Below are 17785 nucleotides of genomic sequence, written 5' to 3'. Positions count from 1 at the left end.
TGGCCACCAATCCTCTCGCCCTGCCCTCAGGGGAGAGCAATTTACCTTATCACTTACCCTCAGGCCACCAAATGCCCCAGTCTGGCTGGGCACTTATCAAGCACAAACGAACTTTATTTTTAGAAAACACACACACACACATATCCCACCACAGAGCTCTTCAGGAATTCCCTCAGAGCCCAACTACCACCACCGGCTTCCAGTGAGCCTCTCAACCCCCACTCCGCCCGCTTTTGAGGCCCATTGGCTGGGTCGCATGGGCGGAGCCAAAAGAGTCCCCCAATGAGCAGCTCCGTGGTCTGAAAGGGAGGGGGAACAGCCCAATGAGCATCACCACAGAGGAGCCAATCAGATGGCAGCTGGAGCTGTGAGCCAATCAGCTGGAAGTTTGCTGGGGCTTCTTGGGCTGTGGCTCTCAACACTGTGGCATTTTTAACATTTTTTTAAAACTAAGAAAATCTTAGTAGAGATGACAATATAAATCTACTTCAAATGGCTACTGAAATGAATAAACTTCAAATTAAATCAGCCACTTTAAAAGGTAATGGCTGTTCTATAAATCAATTCTACATATAATTAGAACAATATTGATAAAATAATCAGGCTTCAAGTAAAACTCAGGATCACAAAATGGAATCAAGAAACTCCAAGTGTTAGTTTCAAAATGATGTTCTTGCAGTACTCTTTGAGACAATATTTTGCTCATTTTGAAAATACAGTTGAATTGAGAATGAACTCTTATATGATGTTACTAATGAGGATTACATACAGAATGAAGAACAGACTTGGGTAGATTAATTTGCTAAAGATCGATATACCTGATTAACTAAAATTAATAAATAAAGTTTACACAAAAGCTGAATAATTGAATGCTTATTATTCATTGACAAATTCAGAATATTGTGAAGAAAAATTATAATATTTTTTCATAGTGCCAGTGATAGTAATGCTTAAAAAGATGGGGATGAGAGTGGGGAAAAGACAAATTTTTAGAGTATGCCAAGAGCTATCACCATTCTAAGTGAAGAAAATACACTTTCCATGAATTTGGATACTATACAACAGGTTCCTTTCAAGTGAAAACACTTCTGCAAGTATATTCATGGGTACGCTGTACTGAGCAAGAAAAGAAATGGTAATAAGCACTTAATTAAAAAAAAAAAAAGAATATAATATTTTTTTGGCAGCTCACAGGCTCTAAAATCTACTAATACATTTTTCCTCTCACTTCACAGATGAGACAAAACAGCTTGTTCAAGGTCACAAACAACAGAAAAAACACCACTAAAATTCTAGTCTTAATACCCATTAGATGTTGTCCTTCTCTCTATACTAGTTGCTAGATCTGACATAAAAGTAGAGTAAAATGAATTAAATGTAGTTTAAAGAAAGGCTGTCAGTGCAGTATCAGCCATATGCTGAGGATGAAGCCTTTGAGTTTTGACAGGAATAACTCAAGAACTGAATATACTGATTAGACAAAAATAACAATGAAAGCAAACATTAATGACTAGATGCCCAGTTTCTCCCCAAATAACTTTATATGTTCATTTATGTGTATATCTATGAGGAAGATACTATTGCTGTTTTTGCTTTGCAAACAAGGAAAAAAGGCAATATAAAGTGGTGAAGCCAGGAAAGAATTCCAAAAGTAGAACTTATTATGTGTCTCAGTCAAAAATGTATTTAAAATTTAGAGATTGATTTTTAAAGGAAAGATATTTTATTAGATGTTTCCTACTATTTTGTTCTTGTTTTTTCTTATCAGATTCCTCTTGTGAGAATTAATGATTTTTATGTGAGCTAGCAGTTAATTTAATCTTAGGGCATTTGGGGGGTAGGGCGAGGAGGGTACCTTGTGTTGAACTCAGGGACACTAGGGCACTGAGCCACATCCCTAGCCCTATTTTGTGTTTTTATTTAGAGACAGGGTCTCACTGAGTTGCTTAGCATCTTGCTGTTGCTGAGCTGGCTTTGAATTTCTCCTGTCTCAGCCTCCTGAAGCTGCTGGGATTACAGCTGTGTGCCACCAAGCCCAGCATTAAGGGCATTTTTATACTGACCTGTGATGCGGATCAGAAAAAGTTCATTGTGGGAATTCATAAAATAATAGGGAATGAAATCGATTTCATTGTTTCTGTCCCAAAACAGAAAGGTTTGAGAGTCACAAGTATTTTATAAGTAAAAGATTAAAACCCCTGGGGGGATGGATAGGGAAGAATGAAAAACCTTCGGATTGTGCAGAGGAGAGAGGGGAGAAGAGGGTGTGTGGGAATGTAGGGTAGAATGAGACGGACACTGTTACATGTATGATTACACTACTGGTGTGACTCTGTACCATGTTCAACCAGAGAAAGGAGAAGTTATGCTCCATTTGTGTACATGTGTCAAAATGCATTCTACTGTCATGTATAATTAGAACAAATTAAAAAAAAAGATTAAAACCTCTGCTCTGCTAAGACAAAATTATTTCAGATCAACTTCCTGTAGTAGGAATAAAACTTACCTGTTTTAGGGTACACTCCAAGTTTCACAACTCACATACCTAATAGTTCTGCAACAAGGGATAGGTGGAGAGATACACAGATGGATGGACAAATAAACCAAGAGATATTTTCAAACCTAGAGAAACTAATGAAGATGTGGTTTTCCTTAATTTTCAGAAGCTCCTCTTTTAACTTACCATCTTCTTCCTCTTGTCTTGTTCTGTGGGTGGTTCTTCATCTTCTGTCACTTTTGGTTCCTCAAGATGAGACATCAACATACAGCTACAATTAAAAAAAAGTGTGGGGGACATGTTCTAAATAAATAAAAGTATTTCAAATATACTAAGAATAACCCCTGAAAAAATCACCAAAAACATGAAGAGTTCTACATACTAAAATGTGAGAAATAGACTTAGGTAAATAAGATTTATATTTCAATAAGTTTTTTTTAATTATAAAAGGTATCATACTTTAAAAAAGGGCTAGTTACATCAAAAAATTCTAGAGAACAGAGAGGCTACATTTTGGGAGCAAATTTTTGCCAAATGGATGTCAGACAGAGCATTAATCTCCAGGATACATAAAGAACTCAAAAAACTTAACACCAAAAAAAGATAAACAACCCAATTAGTAAATGCAATGAACCAAAATGCTGTCATATATACCTAATTAAAATAAATAAAATTCTATAGCATTTTACTTGAGCTTTTGAAACAATAAATTATAAGAAGGAGCTGAGCAGACACTTCTCAGAAGATATACATCCGATCAACAATTATATAAAAAAAAGTTCAACTTTTCTAGTAATTAGAGAAATGCAAATCAAAACTACTCTAAGATTTCATCTCACTCCAGTCAGAATGGCAGCTATCAAGAATAAAGACAACAATAAATATTGGCAAGGATGTAGGGGAAAAAGCATACTCATATATTGCTGGTGGGACTGCAAATTGGTGCAACCAATCTGGAAAGCAGTATGGAGATTCTTTAGAAAACTTAGAAAGGAACCAACCATTTGACCCAGCTATTCCACTCCTTGGTTTATACCCAAAGGACTTAAAAGTCAGCATATATAGTAAGGCAGCCACAGCAATGTTCATAGCAGTTCAACTCACAATAGCTAAACTGTAGAAGCAACCTAGATGCCCTTCAATAGATGAATGGATAAAGAAACTGTGGTATATATACACAATGGAATATTACTCAGCATTAAAAGATAATAAGATTATGGCATTTGCAGGTAAATGGATGGAGCTGGGGAATATTATGCTAAGCGAATTAAGCCAATCCCCAAAATATCAAAAGCCAAATGTTCTCTCTGATAAGTGGACGCTGACGATTATTTTCTTAAGGGAGGAACATGAGAAAATGGAGGAACTTTGGGCAAAAGGGAGGGAGGGATGGGGAGGGTACACTGAGGCAGAAAAGATAGTGGAATGAGATGGCAACATCGTGTACAATCAGCGAAATGAAAAATTGTGCTGCAATTGTGTGCAATGAATCAAAATGCATTCTGCTGTCATATATACCTAATTAAAATAAATAAAATTCATTTTAAATTCATTTAAAAGAGCATTTTACTTGAGCTTTTGAAATAGTAAATTATAAGAAATTTATTTATAGGCAACTTTTGAACTACATGACAAAACAAACTAAATACCTTATATCTTTCTTAAAAATTGACATATAAAATATTTCTTTCCCCCAGCCTTGATGTCTGCAGATATTACATGTAATAATTTAAACAGTGATGTCATTACAACACCATTAATTATGCAGCAATCTATTTTGTGCCTCAAATGATATTTCCATGCTCTGAGGTACTTGTCTCTGACAGTACTGGTTCCTTTAGGACAGTTATAAATCATTCTATTTTGATTATCTGCATCACTGCTCCCCATCATTACCAGAGATAATAGAAAGAGTCTCCTATTCAGTCAACACTGGTTCTAAGGAGACAAGAAATGAATATTGTCTAGTGAATCACCCTGATGGAATAGACCCCACACTTTCATAATTTAGAACAGGAGAATTCAGTAATTTATCAGAGTCAGTGGTTCCTAACCAATAAACTACGGCAAAGACAGTCTGGTTTCTCTTATATTTTGCAGCAAGTACAGGTGAAAGACAATTTGTGACTTGGCTGAACTTTTCCTTGGTGAACATGGGACCCTCATCCCTGTTCCTCACCATTAAAATTGTCTTTGGAACAACTGCTTCTGACCCAGTCACAATGGTGTGATCAAATAGTAAGAACCTTAGTCCTGAAAACCAGAAAGAGTTCAATTCCTAACTAATTGCATGCCCATGATCTCTCAGAGCTATAATGCTTCTATCTACTGCAATTAAAATACAGCAATGCACAAATGGCTGTCTAACAAACTCTGGCACCAAGAAAATACATGATTATATCAACCCAAAAGCTATTTAATAAGTAAATGTCTTGGAAGTCTAGATCCCAGTTTGTATTTTAGAACTGGATACATTATCTATTTTATACCAGCTGCACTTGAATTCTAATTGCAATAGATGTGGGTCTTCATAGAAGCACACTTTATTTTGCATCAAATTAACTTACTTGTATAGCCAAAATTCTCTGTTCTGGTTTCCCTATGTTCAAAGATAGTAATATAAGTATTTTAATACATAAAAAATTTTCCTCCTTTTCTTTTAATGACCAAACATTACCCAAATAGAATATTTATGCTTTGCATTTCTGCAAATTATATTCATTTGGGTCTCAGGAAAATGAAAATATTAAATTTTTTTTCTTTGATTAAAGAGCCCAATGCTGATATTCTCTTATAGGATAATCTCCCATTAAACGTCAAATGTCACTTTGCTAACAAAAAGTAGCTAAACAATCATTTTTTACTTAAAAGGCATATGAGAATTAATAGATTTCAGGTAGGTTAAAAATGTGTGGATTGTGAATGTCATAATTATAGTACTGATAAAACAGTAAACAAGTTTAAAATAGGACTAACATTTATAGCCACACCTCCACTCTATATTCAGAACAGAAATCATTGGAAACCTCCAGACACTCTAGATGCTAAATCAAAATCTTTCTCAACAAGAAACTCCAACCAGCAAAACACACCAACAAGTGACGGCATAAAATAAGAAACACTTTAAATTATTTCTGATTAATTTACAAGGTACTTATAGTAACAACTTCATTTAATCTACACAAACTCTGCCTGAGAATTTGTATTTCTCACAGTTTCCTCTGTGATTTTCTTTCATGATATACTCCATGCTGATGCTAACATTGTTGCTGAGGTGAGGGGATACACACACTTTGTTAACCATGGTCCTGTATTAGGAGAGATCACCATATGCTTCCTACTTACATTTCTATCTTTTTGGCGCTGGTGAAACTGATTTCAACAATAATTATTTTTAATGCTATGTAACTAGCTTTCAGGTAGCTAATGTAAAATACCTACTTTATGGTATGGCCTAATTCACACAAAACTAAACTGACAATATTATTCAGTTGGTCTATGTAGTCTACTTTAGTTGCTTCCATAATCATCTTTCTTAGTAACAGAATCCTAAATCTGTCCAATTATCCTCACCTTCCATGCCACCATAATCTCTGAAAGAGGCTGAGCCCAGTCTCAGGGCCAGCAGCTCAATAAGCAAGGATGTTGATCCCATCCTCATGGTCAACGACTGCTTGCAGCAGTGGCACATTTAATAAATTCTAGTCAACTGGACATGAGGGAAAATCTGATGAAATGATTTCTAGAAAAGGTTTACCGTGATCTTAAAAATGACATAAAGAAAAAGATCACTTGTCTGTTCCTGGTCTCGTGCCTGGGCCTACTTTGTGTAGATGTGCGAGGTCCATGCAAATGAGAGTAATGTGCTCACCAGATGAAATAGAAAGAAATCTGGTCTTTAATATGGTTAGTAAGGCTAAAATTAGTGACTCCGCCACTTACCTACAGTAGTTTTTTTGTCACAGATAACCAATTCTTTATTGTTAAAGTTGAAAGTCCTTTTTTAGTCCCTTATATAAATACCTTATGAAAAATTCATTGCTGAGTCCAAGCCAAGAAACAGTCTCCCTCTCCTGATAAACCTATTTTCTTCTTGAAAATAAGAACCATCCGTGTAATTAAAAAAAATTTTTTTTTCCTTTTAACTGTAGTTGGATAGCTCACAACTGTTTTCTATCCAGATGTCACAGGTTTCCAGAGTCAAGGTTTGTTTTTCAAATTCCTTCAATCTTGTGCTAATAGCTTTCTGTTACAATGAATATGTGCTTTTCAAATGCACTGTCTCAAATTCCTCTTGTGTCAGAATATAAGCAGGTAACTAAATGCGGCAATTAGCAGTGTAGAAAAAGTGTCTTGAAGAACAGAGAAAGAAGCAATGAATTCTCTGAGTCTAGAAAGGTTATTTACCAAGTAGAGCAAAGCATAGGGCATGACACACCAAGAGAAGAAATGACTAGTCAAGGCATGAGTATAAAAGTATATGGCAGGGATGGGGTTGTAGCTCAGGGGTACAGTGCTTGCCCAACATATGTGAGGCACTAGGTTTGATTCTCAGCACCACATATAAATAAATGTCCATCAACAACTAAAAAAATAAAAATAAGACAATATATATATACATTTTAAAAGTGTATGGCATTTTAGGGGAATGATGAGCCATCCGGGGAAGCAAGAGAGAAAGCTAGGGTTGTAGATGGAAGGTCACCATAGAATAGGGTCCCATCATCTTCCTTCTGTAAATAAGTCGGCTTTTTATTTTAGGAAAGTAGGAGAGCATGGATGAGAAGAGGAAAATGGAAAAGAGAAGCCCAATGAAGTCACTAGGACCTACAGGAGTTACAATAACATATAGGTGATATCCTTAGAATCAAGAAATGAGAGGGGCTGGGATTGTGGCTCAGCGGTAGAGCGCTCGTCTAGCACGGGTGGGACCCGGGTTCGATCCTCAGCACCACATAAAAATAAAGGCATTGTTTTGTATCCATCTACACCTAAAAAATAAAAAAAAAAAATGAGGTTCCTTCTAGTATTCCCATACATTCTAAAGAACATCTGTTGTGTCAACGTAGTAAACAAAGGAGAAAAAAATCAATTTACTTCTCTTTCAAATAAGACTACTTCTTTTATAGCTGGTATGTTCTACACTCTATAGCCTTAAAAACCATGATTTATGAGTCCTTTTCTAATAAATTTTATTGCCTTTAGGCTTCCTAAAATGCCAACTAAATTCTTCCTTTTTACTTTCCCAAATGTTGGCAGAGGATTAGTGATTTCATTTCCCAATGTTCCTGACACAAAATAGCATATAAGAAAATGAAAACATGCTAACTAGATGGCCAATCTCTAGCCTAATACATTTTCCTAGTTTAGTGTAACAAACTCTACTAACTTGAAATAAAATAACAAATTAACAAACCCAGATTCATAAACTTTCAAAATGAAACTCCTCTTTATTCCACAAGGATTCATTTTCAATACTAGTCTCAAGAAACACTAGTATCAAAATTAATAACAGTGACTCCATTTCTTGGAATATAAACTTTTATTTTTAGTTAAATAAAGGTGGGACTATTGGAATAAAAAAATAAAAACACTTCCATCCCGCCCCCCCCACAAAACGTTAAATTTTAAAATGCTTATATGATTGCATTATGAGGATATTTATGGTGCAAATAAGCATAGGCTGTTCAATAAAGCACAATTATTTTTTTTAAAATTATATATGTATGTCACCGGAACTTACATACCTTTCAATGCTCTCTAGCCACACCTATTTATCACCAATCTCTGCCAATCTTTTTCATAAAATCAATCTCAAATTCATCTCAGCATTGTTTATCAGGTCCAGATTACTATAATAGCTAAATATTTTCCTCACCTCCAATGCAGTAGATTCTCAATTTTACCAGTCTGTCTCCCTTCTACAGACTGTGAGCACTACCAAGGCAGAGTTTCAGTGGCTTCCTTTCACAGCACAGTGGTGGGCATACACAAGTCTGAATAAAGAGATCTGTCAACAAGGCTTCCTTAGTGTGAAGGGTTTAATTTTATCTGTCAGTTTGTCTGTGCTACCAGTGCCCAAATACTTGGCTAAATATTATTCTAGATGCATCACTGAGGTTGTTTCTAGATGAAATTAGCATTTGAATCAGCAGAGATAATTACAGCTGCTTGCCCAAGCTGTGGCCTCAGTCAATCTCCTGAAGGCCTGAAGAGAACAAAACTGCTGAATAAAAAGAATTCACTATTGACTGCTTCAAGCTTGGATGTGAAGCTTTTCCCCGACTACAGGCCTGGGCTACAATTTAAACTGCAGACCTTGTCTCAGCCTCCATAATCATGGGAACCAATTTCTTGTAATAAATCTCTGTATTATATACTCTTATTGTTTCTGTTTCTCTGGAGAAGCCTAATACATTATTTATATAGGTAAAGAAAGGGTTTTCTCCTTTGTTCTAATTCATTCTCAATTAAGACAACAATAAAAAATTCTACAGAACCAGATAGATTAACTTTCTTTAACTGTTTAAACAAACAGAAAGGGAAGCTGGATGCCAAGTTAGCTATGTAAGTAAATATTTTATGTTTCTTATGTGAACTTTTCTAAAGTCTCAATTATTCCCCGTGGTCTTCTGAACTGAAATTTATAGAACTCTATATAATTCATAGAATTAGAGGGGGATGATTTGTCAAAGATCTAGTTACTCTTAGAAACAGGCTCAGAAAAGCTAGGTAATTTGTTTCTCTTCCATACTTCCATCTGCTAAATCTCACCACAGGATAAAAGCAACTGCCAACAAGTCTGGGAGTCTAAGAAAAGGAAAAGTGGAAGGTCAATGTTCTAACTACCTATGAACACTAACCCTGCCTCTAGGCCTTTATAGTTTGTAATGGTTTCCTACTCAGTTTGCTTTCTTCCAACATTTCCTCTTTCAAACCAAAACTTTTTCCTACATACTGAACTTATTGAGTAAGATTTAAAAAAAAAAAATATTTATATATTTTTAGTTGTAGTTGGATACAATACCTTTATTTTATTTATTTTTATGTGGTGCTGTGGATTGAACCCAGGACCTTGTATGTTGTAGGCAAGGTCCTGGGTTCTATTGCTGAGTCATAACCCCAGCCCGACTAAGACTATTCTTGACTCTTCCACACATCTATTGATCATTACATTTTTCTGGGCTGTGATCCTGATTTTTAATATAATGACACTGCAGTAGATAATTTCTAAACTTCTAACAATTTCCAGATTCTCATCTTTTACAGTTAAAACACATTTTGTTCTACTTCCTATATCCTAGTTCTCATCCTTCCTTGAAGATTATATCACAGTACCCTTTCTTTGAGTTTCTATTAAAGCATGACCTAGAGTTCTACTATGCAGTGTACACAAAAGGTACATAACTGCCTTTACTCTCTATATTTTCATGTGCTGTGAGCCATGCCCTTCTCCCAACTACATTATATGGTTCAAAGAGAAGGACAGGAACATCTGAACATACCCTAAATATTCACAAACAGTTGTAAAATTTTTCACATAATGTATTTAAAAAAATAAAACACTTTTCCCAGTCATGTGCCACAAACTCTAATTAGTTAACTTTTTAAAAAAATTGCCTATATCCATGAATGGTTTAATATTTTTGGTTTGTAATCACAAAAAAGTTTGATGCTCCCACTCCAAATAAGCTGTTTCCTTAAAAACTAAGTGACAAATCAAGTATATTTTTATTTATGTTTAATGAGATTTAACAACATATATTTGCTTTCCATATTTTTCAAAAAAATATGATTCAAATGGCAATGGCCATAATTCAAATGGCAATCCCATTTGAGATAAAGGCTTTGTAAGAAGAATACAGACTTATCAATGTTTTTAATGAGGAGTAAAACAGTCTAGAATCTCATGAAGCCCTTCTTATCATGATATAAACATGCCCTTTATTAACAGTAATAAGAGGGAAGTTACAACAATCCTACAAACTGCAAAAAGATACATTGATTTTTTTTAATACCTTCATTTTATTTATCTATTTTTATATGGTGCTGAGGATTGAACCCAGTGCCTGGCAGGGACTAGGTGAGCACTCTACCTCTGAGCCGCAACCCCAGCCCTACATTGATTTTTAATAAAAGAAAAATTCAAATTAATAATTGTATAAAAATGAGACTATCAGATTCCTGATAACATGATTTAACTATTCTTCCAAAGAATATAATTTTAACTATTATTTTTTGGAACTAATTAATCATCACATGACATCCTTACCCAACACTATGAAAAGCACTAGAGATGTTTCAACCAGACAAATACAGAGCAACACATCTCATTTCACCCTAAAACTGGCCTGGATAGGGAAATTTTGTAAACTGAAAATAAAAACATGCAGAAAATATCATTTAGAAAGAAATTTATATGCTAATATGCATTTTCAATTTTTAAAAATATTAAATCAGAAAACAATGATTGCATCAAAGAATCCAGAATACAACAAAGTTGATTCCAAGATCAAACATACATAATATATAAATATTTACAAAAAATATATAAACAAAATGGTGAATAAAAATTTTTCTGTATAAAAGACAAAACTGTAAGATTTCTATACTGTACTTATATGATAATAATGAAAAAAAAACAAGCAGCATATACTTGATTATTCCAATACAAATGTGATTAAATTGAAGAATCCACCTACTCTTTATAAGTTCCTGTTTCAGGATCTTCTGTCATGACATCATGTAGACCCTCCACTGAGATATTGATAATCCCACAGAATTTATCTTGGATAACACTAGAATAAAAGAACAACAAAAATATCAACCAAAACAACAACAACAAAAAAAAAAAACAGGTTAGCTGGAATACTTTAACAGGCTAATTTGTTTTTAAAATCTAAATATTGTCTTGAACATTAAGAGAAACTTTAGTTCTGAAATACAAAAGAAACTTTCAAAATATATTTCTTAAAGCAAAAATTTTACATTAAAAATGCTTTGCACATAACATTATAAATTTCTGTCAAATATTATTAGTGTATATAAATGCAGAGGAATAGATTATATAGGTAATAGAGAGTTTAAGACTTTAACATAATATTTTGTATTATTTTATAACTACAGATAAAGATACAAAAGTGGTGGCAAAAATCTGTTATTTTTGGCTGCACCCATCTGTAACTCCAATGACTTTGGAGGCTGAGGCAGGAAGACAAATTCAAGGCCAGCCATAGCAGTTTAGGGAGACTTATTTCAAAATAAAAAGGTCTTGGGAATATAGTTTTGTGGTTCACTACAAAACCTGGGTTCACTTCCCAGCATCAAACCCCAAATCTTGGCTCTTCTGAAGATACAAAGATATGAACAAGGAAAAAATTTATAGTCTGTAAAGAAAATATTTGTAAAATGTATATCTGCTAAAGGACTTGGATCTGGAATAAATAAAGAACTCTGAAAACTCAATAAGATAAAAAATAAATTCATTTTGAAATAGTTAAAATCTGAAGAGACTCTTCATTGAAGAAGATACTCAGGTGGCATGTGAGAACCTGAAAGGATATTCAACATGATTAGGTGTTAGAGAAATGCAAATTAAAATCATGAGACTAACAAATACATTAAAAAAATAAAAATCATGAGACTTTAATTAATAGTAAAATTATGAAGACTGACAGTACCAAGTGTTGGAAAGAATGAAAACAGAAATTGTAACACATTGCTATTAATAACTTAAATGGAATATTTATTTCAGAAAACATGTCAATTTTTACAAAGTTAAATATATACCACACAACGAAGAAATCCCACTCCTAGGTATTTACCTAAGCCAATACAAGTATTCTAAGGCCTGAATATGAATATTTATGGCAGCATTATTCATAAAAGCCCCAAACTGCAAATGACTCCAATGTCTAAAGAATGCCTCAACAAATTGTAGAACACTTTAAAAAAAAAATACTGGGGATTGAACTCAGGGACACTCAACCACATCCCTAGCCCTATTTTGTATTTTATTTAGAGTTTTAAAATATACCACCTGCAGTTGAGCAGCATGACTTACACTGAAGGCATAAAGTGGACCCCCATTACATCACCTTACTTCAGAAGGATATCTTTATGTTATTGTATTTCCTGAATGGAAGAACTAAAACTCTAAAGATAGAAATACATATACAGCCGATCTTATTTGGTTCAGTGAGAAATATGCTAGAAAAAAAGAAAGCCAAGTTAGTTTAGCTACTATATAATTCATTTCTTCAGGTCTCAGTCTCCTCCCTCTGTAAATGAAGGCTGGACTAAGAGAGGGCAAATATGGAGATAGAAGAGATCCATTGCTGAAAACCATAATTAAACAAACCTCCATGCTAAGGCAGGCAGGTTCTGAGATTTTCTTGTCGTATCAGCATTCTGACAGCTATCAGCATTGATTTCAATTTTAAAAGACAAAACTCCTCCATATTATCATTTCCAGGGCCCTTGATCTGCCCTTTATTTCAATATTATGTAGAGACAATCCCCTCACCTACAAGCCTCAACTCCATACCTATGAAAACCAGAAATTTCACAAGTAATCAAATGTCACTGCTGAGTACTGTTTTATTTTTTTCCCCTCAAAATGCTGATTATGAATTTTCCTAACAGATATCTAGTAACCAAACTGTGAATGTGTTCTACTATGTGATGTGAAAATTAATTATGAAGTAGCTCCATTAGGAAAATTTTCTCTCACCCTGGAGTATCTATTAAGTACCACAAAGGACACGAGACTCGAATTCTAAGGTTGGAAAAAGAGAAAATGACTATGGCCCAGAGTAGAAAAGAATTGAAGGCTGGCTTTGAATGGGAGGTGCTGACTCTAAAAAGCAAGAAAAACTAAAGAAGAGGAGTGGGAGGAAAATATCAACGCCATATTCTGCAATCAGTATAAAAAGAGAATTTACAGAATAATTATCTTCAAATCACCCAAATTTAAAAAGCGCTCATCAAAAAATATGCACCTTAATTACTTCTCATCAAGGGCATTTCTGATTTGTTAACTGGCATTCAACTAATTTTGAAGTCAGAGCATTCTGTCTCCTGCACGTTGCTAGAGAAGCAGTGACAAACATTATTTCCTGTTCCCACCACTGGCCCCTTGAGAGACTTGACTCATTCTATCACCTAAGACTTTGAAACTTTCAAGTTAACTCATCTTTCATGGACTGCATTAGGACTGATGCTCCCTTAAATCTAGGAATACCAATTTTTAAATAAAGTTCTTATTTTACAATGTTAAATGGGATCCTACTTTTTTTTTTTTTTTTTTTATCCTGAGTGCTTCAAGGAAACAAATGGGTACTTGCTATTCCGGTCCCTTAAATATTATTTCTCCCTCCTTAAAAACTTTCAAGGACTATCAAGAGCCTTAGCAGGCTCTAGTAAACCCATCTTTCCAGAGCTGTAGTACATTGATCTGCCTTTTGCTGGTTTCAGGTAGTTAGGTCTCTATCTGCTGAATGGCAGGGTTCCTAATTTCAGCATATCAAACTACTCCTTTCTCCCTCCTCCATGATGTTCTTCTTCCTCTTGCTTTCACCTTCATCCACAAGTCCTTCATGAAACCTTTACTGACCACCCTCTGCCGGGGTCCAGCCCTGGTGGGGGGAGAGGGTCCAGGGGTCCTGAAGAAGGAGTGGTGTTGGCAAAAGAAGAAGAGTTGGGACGACAGGTTGCAAGTTACCAGCAGCCTCCAGAAGAAAATCTGCTGCCCCTAGAAGTACCTCTATTTTCATACCTTTTTACAGGTGTTTTTTTCAGGCAGTTAATAGATAGCTTTAAAGCCTGAAACTTCTTTGATTTACATGATTTCAAGAGTTATAATCTTTTCGGACATATACTGATAACCTAAGATATGGATACATTGTACAAAATGTTTTTTATAACCTTAGCCAATCATGATTAAGCTTTTACATTTTCACCTCAATCACTAGGTGCTAGGCGACGCAACTAGACTACATGTCTCTGGACCTATTATTCACTTCTAACTTTAAAGCATACCTATAATTATTTCATTAACTTTAAAGCAAACTTATGATTATTGGTAACCTTTCTTACTTCTAAACTAAAATCCCAGGAAAACACACTCAAAATAGTGAAAGTCTATTACTTAAAAGCCTACTACTCTGAAGTGCCTCTAATATATATATTAATTTTACATTACTCTATTTTTAATTTCCAAGGTAATTTCCTTTTTTCATATAACCTATTTAAACTGGTTTCTTACAGAGATTCCTTGATCCACCGTCAAAGAACACCAATTCTTATGTCTTTGTAATCTTTAACTATAAAGGGCAGAGTTTACACCTCAACCCATTTGTCATTGATATTAACTATGTGTTTTCCATTTTCATCATAAATTTCTGTGTAAGGCAAAGGAGGGTGTGTTGGTGGAGGAGGGGGGGAATGTATTTTTATTAGCCTCTTGTCCTCGAGGGGGACACCATAAGCTACATACAGTGGTCCTTGCACTGTTGGCACAACAATTGTTTTTCTGTAGCTAGGCTGTTGTACAGGCTATGGCTGCAGGATGGGACTGGGGGGGGGGCGATTAGTGTAAATTGTTAACCATGGAATAAATATTTCTTGATGCTTAGGTTTGAGGAATAACACTATCGTTTGTATCCTGAGAGATATTGAAACGCACTTCATGGCATGTCTCAATTGTATCCTTAGTCTCATTCTGGGAATTTTCCTACAATCTCAGGCAATACGTACTTTTCTTATTGATTGATATATGCCCTGTTATCCATATAATGAGTATCATAAATAAAACACTTCACATTCCTGATGGTTCCGGTTTCCAGTTGGTGTGGCCCTGCTGCAGCATCCCCACGCTGTGACCCTGTTAGACAGAGGGTACAGGAACACCTTCACCAACCCTCTATCACATGATTGAGCACTCTTGACTTTGGATTTCCAATAATACAAAACCTTGGTGCTACTCACTTGACATGCAATTTGTAACATCTTTCATACTACTTTTTTCTAACATCCTTTAATTTTTTAGGATTGCTCTACCTAAAATTATGAATAACTTGAAGCAGAGACTATGTGTTGTATGTATACATACATATGTATATAGATAGATATACAGATATTTTCCCTCCACACAGGGTAACATTATGTATAATAATGTTAATTATGTATATAATAATTAAGGCAATTAATGATTCCAAAAGCCTGAAAACTGCCCTATTGTTTTCTTTTTTAGTTTATTTTTACTTCAATTTTAAATTACAAGTCTGGATAGCAAGTTGTAGATAACAGATATTACAATTGATAACACTAGACCTGAGCCAAGAGTGTGTCAGAAATTTATTTTTGAAACATTCATTTTAAAAACTGCAAGGGAAGAACATGATTTTTAAAACTACAAGGGAAGAACATCAAGGAGAAAAGACAGAAAAATGGAAAGAAAAACCAAAGGGAAACTTTTCTTCCTACTTGTCACACTTTGGCTTTTCTTACTTGTTTCATATATTATTATTCTCATAGACACGAATTACAAACATGCTACAAAAAGAACACAGACCTTGTTACTATTGCTGTAATTTTTTGTTTGTTTGTTTGTTTGTTTTACCCACAGGGTTGGGGATTAAACTCAGGACCTTGCACTTGCTAAACAAGCATTCTACCAATGGACAATACCCTCAGCTACAACACAACACATGCCATTGTAAACATTTGCTTGTTTTGTTCTGCAAGTACAATTAGCCCTCTTTATCTGCAGGTTCTACATCTATGGACTCAGCTAACCATAAATCAAACGATTGGGGAAAAAAACTGCACCTGTACTGAATATATACAGATTTATTAGTGTTGTTATTAGTGTTATTAATGTTCTTAAACAATACAGTAAAATGATCATTTAGATAGCATTTATATTATGCTAAGTATTAAAAGTAATCTAAAAAATGATTTAAAGTATATGAAAGGATATGTATAGATTATATGCAAATACTATATTATTTTACATAAGAAACTTGAACCTTATATATTCACGGTTTTTGACATCCACAGGGGTCCTGGATAATTCCCCCTGGATACCAAACTATTATGTGATAAGTTATACTCAGTAAATAAAGACAATTTAATCACCCAAAAAGCTTGAGAATGACCCTCACATCATTTAAACCAATTCCACATCATTTTTTTCAAGTCAGGTGCACATGAATAAATTAGTTCTTACATCTTATTTTAGTATTTCTTAAAATTATGGCTTTTCAGGCATTTTCAGAGTATATAATAAAATATATAGCTACAGTATGTGAAATACAGAAATAACAGAGCATTTTTTTTCTTGCTTATGAAAACAGTGTAATAATCAATAATCTATTTACTCAGATGATTTAAAAAAATAACAAAACCACAGTGGGTTAAAATTACTTCTCTTGTATCATTATGAACTCAAACTACAGGTCAAAAATTAAATGTCTGCACAAAGCCAAAACAAAATTTTCAATTCCCAAGGCACAACTAATTGAAATCTTATAACATTCATTTGGTTAGCTTCAATAATAAATTAGACTGAATGTGAACAGGTTTCCAATTTCTATTTGTCCAGTTTTTATTAGTATTTTTCTATTGAGTATTTTATATTCCCATTTTTTAGATAACTATCCCATCATAATAGGGTATGGATCTTAAATTCTCCTGTATAAGTGATGGTTTTATATATTTATATCAAGTCTTTATCTCCATGGTCCTGAGAGAAGAATAGGTAGGCAGAAACACAAACAAAAATTTCAATGAATTTTTAAGAAGTTTTGCAAGCTAAAACTGATAATGGAACAGGTTTTCATAGTAGCAGGCCCAAGAAAGGAAAAAAATCACATTAGAATTTTCTTTGACCTAACATGACCATTATTATACTAATTACAAATCATACATAATTAATACTTGAAGTTGTTTTTGCACTACTGTATCTTAAACATAAGAAGTTTAATGAAATTAGGGTAATTTAAGAAAATAAGCAAGTTTGGGGGCACTAAAAGTTACAACCAAATAAAGTAGTCTCTTAACTGTGTGTCTCTGCTTTTATCACTCAATAGGATTAAGCAAAGAACAGCAGTTTACTGAAAGAGTCAAAGATTTATCCTGATTTATGAGTCTTACTGCAGAATTTCTATGGCCTCAGAGACTATAAAAAATGGTTAACATTTACATTAAAATTAGGCCCCCCCCTTTAGATATTTTCCAGGACCTAGACTACAAATACTCTTGTTACCTATTACCTAAATGGAAACA

The 17785-nt window shown here is 34.2% G+C and overlaps 1 protein-coding gene across 3 annotated transcripts in view; it reads right to left on the bottom strand.

Annotated features, from left to right (window-relative positions):
• The window catches only part of Ipo11 (importin 11), a 207934-nt gene that overhangs the window by 19700 nt on the left and 170449 nt on the right, over positions 1–17785 (bottom strand). For all 3 annotated transcript variants that reach the window (XM_026402552.2, XM_026402551.2, XM_077795835.1), the window contains exons 28-29: positions 11200–11295; positions 2684–2768 (exon numbers count right to left, since the gene is read on the bottom strand). In XM_026402552.2, coding sequence (XP_026258337.1) covers positions 2684–2768; positions 11200–11295 — 181 coding nt within the window. The remainder of the gene's footprint in view (positions 1–2683; positions 2769–11199; positions 11296–17785) is intronic.

The sequence above is a fragment of the Urocitellus parryii genome, chromosome 1 (assembly GCF_045843805.1).
Source record: "Urocitellus parryii isolate mUroPar1 chromosome 1, mUroPar1.hap1, whole genome shotgun sequence".
In the NCBI taxonomy this organism is placed as follows: domain Eukaryota; kingdom Metazoa; phylum Chordata; class Mammalia; order Rodentia; family Sciuridae; genus Urocitellus; species Urocitellus parryii.
The sequence above is the reverse complement of the archived record's forward strand: the minus strand, read 5'-3'. Positions and strand labels throughout refer to the sequence as shown.